The sequence below is a fragment of the Palaemon carinicauda genome, chromosome 45 (assembly GCF_036898095.1).
Source record: "Palaemon carinicauda isolate YSFRI2023 chromosome 45, ASM3689809v2, whole genome shotgun sequence".
Taxonomy (NCBI): Eukaryota; Metazoa; Arthropoda; class Malacostraca; order Decapoda; family Palaemonidae; genus Palaemon; species Palaemon carinicauda.
Window position 1 is genome coordinate 15,192,842 of NC_090769.1, and position 12,950 is coordinate 15,205,791.

Sequence of the window (12,950 nt, forward strand, 5' to 3'; positions counted from 1 at the left end):
TCATGTTCTAAAATGTAAAACGGTAGTTTATACAGACTGGTCCAATGGATGAGCTTTTCTTAGGCGACGTTTGCATGCTAAATCATTTAAAGATATTTTGATAATCTAAATAATTATGTAAAGGACTTCTATTCAAACATTCTTTTTTTTATGTAAAAAGATACATTCCTATAAAATATGTTACTCAGCTGGCATTCTACTGCATTTACTTAATGATGAAACTGGGTTCTGAGGAATGTTATCGTGTTTGAGTAGACACTGCTGACTTTTTCTGTGTTACGTGTAAATTAAAATAATAACAGAAACATAAGTTTCTACTGTGCTCCCATTAGCTTTCAGCAAATCAGTGATCACATGCTTTTTGTGCTATTACCTTACAAAGACAGTTCGATGTATGCATACAGTACTAAGAATAACATTAAAAGGCAGAAGCCAGTTTAGTGCTAGAGAAACCTCAATTAATTTTATTAGATGAGCTAAATAGGAGCAGTTTTTAACCTCCCACAACCAGTGCAAAACAGCCAAGCAAAACGTTGATGTGACACAACTTCAGTATGGTGCGTCAGAAAAGAAGAAATTATATAGTGCTACTAGTTTCAAGGAACTGTGTTTATACAGGTGTCAAATTCCACTGAAAAATAATTTTAACAGTAGGAATACTGTACTGTAGAATTACAGTGGCTTTGATAACAAGAACATGATTCTCATGATTTTACCAATACTATACAGGGTATATTATCTACTGCATCACCCTTTCCACGCCATATCAGTATTTTTCTTTTTTATATTGGCCATATTATTCACATACAATATATTGCACCTATTACAAATATATTTAAATGTATGTATATGTAGTGTCACAAATAAATATACATACATACATATATATGTATATATATATATATATATATATATATATATATATATATATATATATATATATATATATATATATATATATATATATATATATAAAGGGGCTTTGTCATCATCATAATAAGGTAACATTAACTATATCCTAGTTTTTCAGAATCAGAGTAGGGTATACAAGCATAACTAGTTTTTATAATCAGAAGAATTTAATCTTTTCAACTTCGTGTAAGTTGGATATAAATTAGTTACGATTAGTTGTAACTTAGTCTGATGTGCTATTAGTACTTTTTGTAAAATACGGGACTAGACTTACATAAAAGACTTGTTTGAATTTTGCTATTGTATTTGCTCGTATTAAGATGATGATATATTTTTTATTTATTATAGTAAAAACATTACTGTAAGTCTATTTCAAGTATCCAAATCAAATTTGATGTAAAGCCAACTTTTAGAGATGATAATTGTAGTAAACATTATGTTTTAGTCGCAATATGTTTTTCAAACCAGTACAGTATTGCTCTACCATCATCTATAATCTTACTTTAGACCACATTATTGTAGAAATACATTATTACTTCATTTATTGTAACTACCAGAGTGTTAAGTTGTTTACTATATTTTTAGGTTTTTTTCTATAAAGTTCCGTAGTTGCTGGTTCAACTATTTATATTTTATTTATCTGCCAAAATACACTACAGTACTATATATGCATATAGAAATATCACTTTAATGGATACCTTAGTAATTTTTACAGTAATTTAATTGAAAGTACTATGATGATTTTGCGTGGAGGTACTCCTCAATCTATGATATTATATAGTACAGTAGTAGTGAGATTTATTTTCAACTGATTAATCATATTTTCAATCTTGAAATTATTCACCCAAGGACCATATGTACAGCAGTATCTCTAGGAGCAGTAACTTTTCTGTCTTTTCTGGACATTAATAATAAAGTGAGATTATGAAATCATCTTATGGAAGACAGAAACCCCATACGAAACTTCCATTATAAATTGATAAAAAAAAATATTAAAAAATATATACTGTTATTTCTAGCAATGTGATGAAGATGACTCCTTGAAAAATCTTTAGTAGACTTTTGTTTGGAAATTGGTGGTATTAAACTTGGACAAGTTTCTCTGATATAACGATAAATTTAAAGGTGAGTTTTGAGATCCCGATCAGTGACTATTACCTGAATTTTCAATATTTCCACATCATGACAGAATACATGCTCAAAAGGAAAATATGCAAGTGTTTCATATTAATTGGATTCTTTTGCGGCAGGCCTTTTAATCACTTAACTCCCTTGTTTATAATATGCTCACAAACCTCTTGCAAAGACTTTCAAATTCTGTTTTTAAATAAGTGCTAAAAGTGATGTTGAAAAGCAAACAGGTTCTAGCAGTGCACAGTCGCAATTCATTGTCAATTTACTCACCAATTGGTAGTTGATAGACGTCACTACGCCGTGTGACAGAGTAATTATTTTTATCTTCCTCAAAGCCTGTAAATATATTTTTTGCTCATATTGCAGTCTTGTATGAAAGAATAGAAGTATATCTATTAAAATATTTGATTCACTATAGACAATTTTCATATGGTATTTACTGTACAGAACATTTAACAGTACTTTTCCATGACTGACTCAGAATTTTTATTTCATTTCATGGACTTACGCACTATATCTTTGCGCAATGAAATTTACTAAAATTGGCCAGTTAGATCATTATACTGGATTTCAGATAAAGTATTCTTTTCAGATAATTTTGTACTTATCCTACGTAGGTGAAGGACAAAATATCAAAAAGATGTTTATAACTAGTAGAACCTAATAATCAAACCTTATTATAATTTGAGTGTCCGTTGATTTTTCTTTTCTTTGTATGATTTGGGTCGATTATTCTATTTTCTGGAGATTTATTATTATTTACATAATGTGTTTATTTGGTAGAATGCTCCACAAAATCTAATTGTTAGATGACATTAAAATTTACAGTGATGAGGACCAAGTTGTTACTAACAAAAATACTGAGAAATTCTTATATGGTAAAAACTAGCAGATAAAACCATTTTATCTTGTCTTAATTTTTCAAGCAATATTCGGTATTGTTTATCAAGTAAATTTCGCTATAATAATACTTTATGTACTAAATTTAATATTAATTTCTAATCTTAAAATTTGATGGACTTATCCACATTGAATAGATTATAAAGTATTTGGTAAATATTATCCCACTGTTTTAGTAATTTTCAATTTTCATAGTGATATACTTATCTGATAACTTTAGTTGTTGTAATGTATAAGCTTACTTGATTTCAAATAAAAGAAAAAATTCATAGTTCTGAATGCAATCTTAATAGTACGGTACAGTATTGTAATATACTTCTGGATTGAGGTTAAAATTATTCACTGGCAACATTAGTTTATACGACATTCTATGAACTATAGGTACTGTGCTTTTACTTTTTTTTCTATAATCTTAGTATAATTAAGCATTAGATAGTTAAAAACTAACACATTCAACTATCATGTTGCTATTCTGTGCTTCCCTTCACTAATCTTTCTTTGTATCTGATTGTTTCGCAGAATCCCTAGATCAAAACTTCTCTATGATGTAATGAACTTGGTTTGAGGATTTTGCATGAGTCAGAGCATTGAAGGCAGAGACAAAACCCTCTTATAGGATTTACATATATAATGTATGAAAGTTCAAAATACTATTAAAAAAATTTAAATAGGAGCAATAGCAAAAGAAAATACTGTACTTTGAAAATAATCTCTTGTATAAATTTTCAACCGTAATCTAATTACTGTTTGAATACCTAACTTAAATTTTTGTACATCCTTTGACCCTCATTAGGAGAATACAATAACGATATCTTTAATATTGAGGAGGTAACTGTAATATTACAGCAAAAAATATTTCTGAATCAACTATTACTGTAATCACTTACTGAACCAATAAATGCTATATGTTTCCTCCTATAGATATGGTCTGGATGTTATCAATAAAAAAAAACTTACAGTAAAACAGAAATGTACAAAACAAAATTTGTTTGAAAACATGACCAGTGTTGCTGGTTGTAAACCTTCTTTGATCTGAATGATATGAATACAGTAGCTTGTTCCATCTGCTCAGTTTATGAAAAAAGCAGCCAATTCTTACTAGATACTTTCAAAAATATTAGAAATTACTATAAAAAGTCATTTAAGAGTCAAATTTTGGTCCAACGTGCTGCTTCTGGATATCTAATTTGTAATATTAATCAATATGACATGCCTCAGAATTCCTCTTGCAAGAGAAAGAGAGTTCGCTAATGTTACTTTACAGAACAGGCTGTTGCAACATAAGATGCTGAACAGTACTGTACTGACTTAGTTTCCCTTTTTTCCTTATTAACAATTCCAAAAAGTCCCTTCCTGCAACACTGGACATGTTCTCTTGAGTTTTACCTTGATTATTGCAGGATGCTATCAGGACAGGTATTGGGGAATAAATTTGATATTAGTTGCAGAGCAATAGAAATTTTTTCAATATTGCACCATTTAAAGATTGATATCTCATTTGTATGACTAGTACATATTAAATTTCACTTAAGGATAAACTAAAGATATAAATATATTCACAATAATGTACAACATTTTATATTTCATTTGTAAAACTATACGATTAAATACCACAATTGATATCCAAATGCAGCAAATAAATTAAAGTTGGAAGTCAAAGCTCAGCTCTTACAGAACTTAGAGCTGTAAAAGCTTAAATACTAAGACGTGTTATACATGTTACAACTTAATCTGTTTTTGCATCCGCGATTCTTTGACAGTCTTTTACAGATTATTTTCTCAGCATTCTGCTTAATGTCTTATAAAGGAAAACTTGAAATGGTGCAGCACGTATTTTACAAAACCAATCAGAAAATTTTTGTCATATGTTTATCAAAACCCAATGTAAGTAAAGAGAAATGAGACAGTTCAATGTTTTAAAGTAATTTTTTTTTTTTTTTTTTTAGAATTAAACACAACTCCATAGAAATTAGAGTAGTTTTGAATGGCAAAGACGGGAAATTGCAGATACTGTGGTCACAAATTTCACAGGAAAGATAAAGAATTAATTTGAGAGAATAGCGTCGTCGCCATGTCACCAATTGGCCATGCAAATAGTTACTACTATATATGATTCACATCTCATCATATAGAGGGGGTAAATGTCCCGCATAGACTTACTAATATCTTTTCAATGTGGCTCATGCTAAATCCCATTATAATGTTGTATTGAAGGTGTCATTTACTCCAGCAGTAGGATCGAAATTCACTCTCATCTGACAACATTATATTGAATACATAATTGTCTAGCCATGCCATAAGTATCTATGGAATCTTGTAAGAGATTACAGTTTACTGTTCATTTACTGCTACATATAGTCTCATATAGACCGAGTTCCAGAGAGGCGAAGTCTTAATATACATAAACTATACCACAAATAAAACTAAAATGTTTCCTATTCTAAAGTTTCAAATTATTTTGCTCTCACAAAACATTGTTCTCCTAATGAATAAGCAAAAGCTAAATTACCCAAAGCCACGTTTCACCCTTAATTGATTCATGCTTTCTCTTAATAATGTAAGTCTTGTGCATACAATCTGTGCCTTTATCTGCTACAGTTAATACAGTAATATTCATTCACCTATTAGAACTTGAACATTTAACATTAAGCATAGGTGCCTTTTTTCAACTAAGTGAATTAAGGATCACAGTGGAAGCTGAGATTGTCACACTAATAAAATGAATTGTGCAGTAAGTTTAATTCCTGTGAGTAAAGAGAGAGTACTTAGCTTAGGTCAGTCATTTCTGGTGCATCTAATAAGTATTAACTGGCCAAGATAAAGTATAATACAGATGCGAGTTTATTCTAATGTGCACATAAATGCAACATAGTTCAGTGAAATTAAGCTTCTGAATATTACAGCCGTTATTATGCTGCACGGGGTCAATATTGATTACTTATTTACAAAGTTGTAATCTATTTTTTGATTTCTGAAAAAGGAGTATTCTACTTCGAAATGTCTGTAGATTGTAATTCAACAAATAATGACGAAAAACAGTCCCAATTAGAGAAATGAAATAAATTTGACATGTAAAAAAAGTTTGAAAAATCATTTGTCTAAAAATTATATACTCACAGAAGTGGTTTCCAGGACCAGCGTAATGGTGTCCTTTATATGCCGCAAACAAACCTGGATTTATTCCGATCTGGAATGGGAATTTAGAAATCTTCATGTTACCATGATTATACTGTTCATCCGGGCACGGGCCCATTGGTTGGATATAATCTCGTATCTACTGCAGCCTCTTTATTTAAAATACTGTATTGCTTTATCAATGTTTCCTCATTCATGATAGGCAAACTTCAGTAAGGCCAGTAAAACAAATTATATCCTCATAATTCTCAAACCTGCAATCAAGTCTTAAAGGTTAGAGAATTAAAAGTTTTGAGATACAAGTAACCATACGATAACAATTACTTAACCACATATCTTCAGTACAGCAATAATAACACATGGTATTTATTATTACACAATTTATGTTATCCAAAATAATTCATATATATATATTTGGGGGTTTGGTATAAATTGAACTTCATTGTCTTTTCCAATGCATAACATCAAGAAAAGAATGTGATTTACATTAACCTCAATGTCAAGCACAGCTGCTCCATAAAAAAAATGCTATAACAAAAATCAATTGAAAACGTCCACGTAGTTGTCATTGTAAAAAACGCAATGAGAGTACATTGTTAGAAAATTACAGGTTTAAGGAAGTACGGTTTGTCTCGTTTAAGTTACGTCAGTTACCCATTACTTATTTGAAATGGCTCAAGTTTTTTTTTATTCCATGTAGCACCTAATTTTAAGGGTATATTGAATCACCTCATGGTGACAGTTTATTGTGAAGTGGATTTTTTCAACTAGATTTTCGTAAGCAAATTCATTTTCAGGGATTTAATCTCCACAGATGTATATAATCTCTTTCAGGATTATTATTTTGTTAATATTAATATTTGATTATTATTATTATTATTATTATTATTATTATTATTATTATTATTATTATTATTATTATTAGAAAGTAGTTGTGACTTGGAATTTTTAAAATTGTAGTAATCCATTTTAAATACTCTATCTGTCGCTAATGTATAGTGGTGTTTCTTTCGTTGTTATTTTAGTTTGCGAGTTTTGCAAGAAAATTTTGTTTGGGTTATTAAATCATATGTATTATGCAATTTGCATTGAAGCTAAACTACAGGAACCCCGTCTAGTTATTTAAGTATTCCCAGCACATTTACCGACCATAACGTAAATGCCAACTTCTAAACATAAGTTCTTAAGCAATTCATCTGTTATTATTTAGATTTTTTCATTGAGTTCAAGTTTTACATGCGTACTAAGTGACCCAGAAAAAATATTTTTATGGTGGTAACATTGAAGGAAATTCGAAGTTCTTCCAATATGCCTGATTTTAACAGTTCAACGCTTCCAAATATATGTTTTGTCGGAAGAAAAACAATTATTTTTTAACAAACTTCAAAGACAATTTTTCAATTTTCACAACATTGAATAAGATCTGGAATTATATTCAGAAATTCTTAAGCTTTGTAAGTATGAGTCGAACCCACACATGGATGTGAAGGTTAGAGAAATACAATAATAACTGTGTCGACATCGAGGATCGGTCGGCTAACACTTCTACATACCGCCTTCGGGAAAATTCTATTATTATTCTAAAGATTTTTCGTGATCCTCCTTTCACTTGTTACTTTTGGTTCCAAATCACACCTATTCTTTGCCATTATTACTTTTGAATGTGCAATCTTTAATGCCTTGAAAATCAATATCGTGAAATAAATTTCGTTGAATTTATAAATTTTGTCCCTAGTTATGTCAATCATAGCCGAAATTATCGTAAATTCATGGTGATGACATTCTAAGTAGTTGGAAAAATTTACATGAATCGGAATGAATTATTAACTGATATATATTTGAAATCATGTTAATGTATTCATAACTAGCACATTACGCGCATCCACCTCATTTAAATTAGAACAGCTGTACGACATGGGGGCAAATGGAAAAGATTTTTACGTATGATTTTTATTCAATGTTTCCTTCATTCCTCCCTTATGATACTCACAATGACTATATCCAAGTTAGGCGCCAGGTGATCGGGCAAGGTCTTCTTGGCGACGTCTTCCTCCGAAATGCCGTCGAAGCGGTCGACTTTTTTCCTTTGCTTCATGGGCGCGAGGATTGGCTTGCCGTCGGGTCCCAGTTGTTTCCACTTTCTTTTCTTGGCCTCGTGAGCAGCTTGAGCAGCGGCAATTGCCAGAGGGTCCCCACTGTAAAAGAAAACAATAGTCCTTTAGCTCTATTTCATTCCTTGTGCGTTTCGTTTATTATGATGATTTATATGTTTCAGTCTAGTAGACCATGCAGTTGACTCTGTCGTTACCTTGCTTTTATAATGTATTTCATACACAATCCATGTTTATTTGTGTCAAGAAAATTTTGTGTACATGTAATTCATTTATATATGATTTGTACACACGAGAAATTATTTTTGCATACTTGGTTGCATGCATGGGCTTATTGGGAAATCGCTTAGTTTTACGTAGATTTGAAATCTGATTTTAGTTTAAAAACTCATATTTTAATCACAACTTGGTTTTGTTTTCACATTATACTCGCTGGTGGTCGAGGCATGACTACGTACGGGTGCATAGCAACAACCCGAGTGGAGCGGCGATGTCTCAACCTATGATTACATTTAATCATAATCTTCACCATCATTTCTTGAAACACGAATTTTTATTAAAAATTCTAGGGGTCTTTATTATTATTATTATTATTATTATTATTATTATTATTATTATTATTATTATTATTGTTGTTGTTGTTGTTGTTGTTTTTATCAGCAGTATTCTTATAGTAGTAGTGATAGTATTACTTGTGAATATTACCATTTATTATAAAGTAATGTTAAAGAAAAAAGGCTTTAATGACTGCTTGTTTAAAAAACTTGGCCCTATCCTGTTTGATATTAAAGATGTCACGAATTAAGATATCAAGTACCACATTTTATATGTGTAGAGTATTAATTAGTAGATGTATCCTTGTTTCTCAAGTAGTATCTTGGGATTAGGTTCCTAACCCCGTGTCCATCTCCACACTCTAACTTCAGTTGAATAACTGCCAAGTACATTATTTACTTCTATGATTTGAGCGGAACTCGCTATAAGTGCTATGCTATGCCCTAGTCCAGGATTTGAACCCAGTTTCTTTTGTAGTGATTGTCAATTACGAAAGAAAAAGGAATAGTGTTCCACCCCTAAAAGGGCTTACGTTTTCATGGTACACTTTTTGAGAGAGAGCTGTAACATCTCTCTCTCTCTCTCTCTCTCTCTCTCTCTCTCTCTCTCTCTGCGTCGAACAACAATGGTCGATGAGCAACTTGGTACCCAATTCCCTGCCTAGGTCAAGAGAGACATATTGGATTGTAGGGAACGCAGTTATATTTTAAGTCGAAAATCAAACTTTGATTTGTCAGGTTATGAGCAGAGCACACTATTTTACGAGAGAGAGAGAGAGAGAGAGAGAGAGAGAGAGAGAGAGAGAGACTTATGGTAGAGAAGTGGTCGTACATCTAGGATCTTAAGTTCAATCCCAGCCTGCTGCCAACTAGTCAACCCAGCCATGAATTGGTTACCAGCGTGTCATCTAGAGTTGAGAAGGGGATATGAAACCACTCTTCCCCTATAGACTGGTTGTAAACCGAAATACTTTATCAACTCCCGCATAAAGGAAATTTGTTATTATTATTATTATTTATATATATATATATGTATATATATAATATATATATATATATATGATATATATATATATATATATATATATATATATATATATATATATATATATATCATTTAGAGCATGTATTAAAAGGAGGAATCAGAAAATGGTCACTGCTCTTGAGCAACTCTCTGAATTGTCTTTTGCTTACGCTAGTATGTGCATGTAGTGTATGTGCATATATATACATACACTTATGTATATCCTGCAATTGTTCAACTACGACCGCACCGGTGAAGGCACATTAACGGATCATTCACAGATAATTGGACTTTTAAATAATTGTGGGAATAAAGTTGCTCTGGAATAATTTAATCATCTGACTGATGACTTTGTTAATTATACTTATTAGCAAGCTTATTTGTTTGTACTTGAAGTTATATTATAGTTGATGAAAAGACAAATATCTTGTTTATATTGTGTTTATGTAAGCTTTTTTGTATTTGATATATTGTATTGTTACTGTTAGAGAATTCTTATAAACAATTTTCTTTCCAATTAATCGTATACTTCAGTTACATCTGTTGTTGTAACTATTAATTAACGAACAGATATTATTGACGTGTAAAATTTCCTTGTTTACGTGTATCCCGAAGAAAAGGATATTCGATATTTCAAAATGTACCATGAAGCTAAATTTAGTTTTTCACCGGGACGTCTATTTTGTACTGTAAAATCATAAATCAAATAATTATCTGAGATTGTTGTCATTATATATATAATTAGCATAGACTTGTTTAATGAGATCACAATAATATTTCTGAAATCTTAAAGAGCTTGCTCATATATATGTTATATTTATATATATATATATATATATATATATATATATATATATATATATATATATATATATATATATATATATATATATATATATATATATATATATACACTTATGATAGGTAAAATTCAGATCAAGGTAAAGTTGAGGAAGTTGGACAGCTAAGTAGGAAGATAACAAAGGGAACAGATGAAAAATAGAACTAAAAAATGAATGGTGAGAAGCACTTTATTGGCATTTAGTGTGTCTCACGCAAGACACAATGATTGTCACTCCTTACCGGACATAACTTATAATAGAGAATAATGTGTGTGTGTGTGTGTGTGTGTGTGTATAGTAAATGCATAATTACAGTACTAGCATATAAGATCTTTGTTGGTGGAGATTTCTGTTTTAAGGAAGATTACTACAAATTTATAATTGTCAGAATGAAAGTTTTTTTTGGTCCGTGAAAAATTCACTCTCCCTCTGACACATTATTAAGACATTATATCTTAGCCTATGTTTGCGATCCCTTTCTTATAGTTTAGCATGCATTGGATAATTAATTGTGTTTAGAACACCGAAGAGAGGGTTATACATACATATGGATAAACAGGTATTATGATCATATTCAACATTTCATGACTCGGAAAAAACTAAAAAAAAATATGACAAGGCTCCAAACGTTTTTTTTTTTTTCCTTATTATAAACTTTTATATGTATATAAGACAAACCTTAATCTAATACATGCATTAATGATTTAATGTAACAAACATATCATTCCAGTTGAGAAAGAATGCATATTCATCATATACTGTTCAGTCCAATATAAATTCAACAATAGTGTGTACATTCAGATTAGGTTGCATTTAAAACTATTCACAGCCCACTCATTATATCAGAATAAAAGGATTCCACACTGATAAGAATCATCTTTAGTATGAGAAAAAAATACAAGGAAGTATTCCATATGACAAATTAACACCAATGTTAAAAATAATGATAATTATGAATATATCAAAGGCATGAATTGCCATAATAAAGGATTATTACCAATATGGCAAGTAAAAAGAAAAGCAAATAACATTGAAAAAGACAAAAGGGAAAATATATAAAAAGGAAAAAAAAGTTATGTGTGTATGTATGTATAAGGCTTTATACATAGATACACAACATAATCTTAAAATGTGATGTGAATTTTGATATTAATAATCGTACCTCGGATAGTGTGACTCGGGTGTATCGAAAACCCTCCCAGCTGCCGCACCGCAACCCAGGCCATCACCAAATCCCATCATTGAGCTACGAATGAAATTGTCAACTCAAAAGAGTGAAAGGATATTTTTTTTCTGTTTTTTTTTAAGTTTAATTTATCAGTATTTAGATGCTGCACTTTGTTGAGGCAGCACCGGGATATGAGAGAGAGAGAGAGAGAGAGAGAGAGAGAGAGAGAGAGAGAGAGATTATAAAGGAAGTTTTGGAGGAATTAGGATTGGGTAATAAATTTGTGATGTCATGCTTGCACCGTAATAAGTTGAGATATATCAACTGTCAATTAATGACAAGGGATAAAATTGAATACATTTGGATGGTGTTAGGGTTAGCAAATATGGAAAGAAAGAAACATTTAGGATGAATATGGGTAAGGCAGTCATATAGAAATGCTGATTATGGTAAATAAAACAGGAAATATCTTAGGAATGATGCTTGATTTATTCTGATAATGAGTGTGCTTGAAGTGGTTTCAGTTGTATTCATTATCCATCGATATTATTACTTTCTTGCAGTATATGAATATAATCACGATAATGTGATGGATAGCAAGAAGACTCACTCAACAACAGTATTCAGGCTAAATGGTCTAATAAGTAGTGAAGGAATAGAATATGTTCAGCAAAAGTAAATAAATATTTGGTACTTTCCGTTCATCTAATTGGAAATTTTAATAGACTTGAGTCGAATAATTTTTGTTTTAATTTGAAATAAATTCTAGGACAAATATTATGCTGTGCTAGTAATATCAAAAGTTTGAGAATGTGAATCAAGAGTATCTACTGAAATGAAAGTCTCTAGTCTTATTAAAAACATTTACTAAAGAGATTGAGGTATTAGCATCTTACCCATTTTCCATAAGTTTTATATGTTTGGGTTTACGACCTCTTCTCTTAGGTTGCGTTTGGCCCAGGATTTCTTCAACGGGTCTTGGAGGTGGACCAGAGTACTCGTCCACGAAACTATAAGGATCCCCCTCTCGACCTGGAGGACCGTCGTGCCCTGGGTGCCCTTGTCCGGGCATTCCTTGACCCATGTGACCCATTTGACCTGGGTACTGCGCGTGATGGGAAAGGCCCATTTGTTGTTGGTCTGCGTATTGCCCCATATGTTGAGGGGCCA

At 31.1% G+C, this 12,950-nt stretch overlaps 1 protein-coding gene across 13 annotated transcripts in view; it reads right to left on the minus strand.

Annotated features, from left to right (window-relative positions):
- LOC137634759 (mucin-6-like) overlaps positions 1–12,944 on the minus strand; it is a 23,452-nt gene extending 10,508 nt beyond the window's left edge. The window contains exons 1-6 of one of the 13 annotated variants that reach the window (XM_068367274.1): positions 12,677–12,944; positions 11,775–11,858; positions 8,072–8,276; positions 6,118–6,133; positions 4,333–4,350; positions 2,317–2,382 (exon numbers count right to left, since the gene is read on the minus strand). In XM_068367274.1, coding sequence (XP_068223375.1) covers positions 2,317–2,382; positions 4,333–4,350; positions 6,118–6,133; positions 8,072–8,276; positions 11,775–11,858; positions 12,677–12,936 — 649 coding nt within the window. In that variant the 5' untranslated portion in view covers positions 12,937–12,944. Of the gene's footprint in view, positions 1–2,316; positions 2,383–4,332; positions 4,351–6,063; positions 6,155–8,071; positions 8,277–11,774; positions 11,859–12,676 lie in introns of all 13 variants that reach the window. The other 12 variants (XM_068367270.1, XM_068367272.1, XM_068367268.1 and 9 more) reach the window with 12 other exon arrangements.
- Between the last annotated feature and the right edge of the window lie 6 nt (positions 12,945–12,950).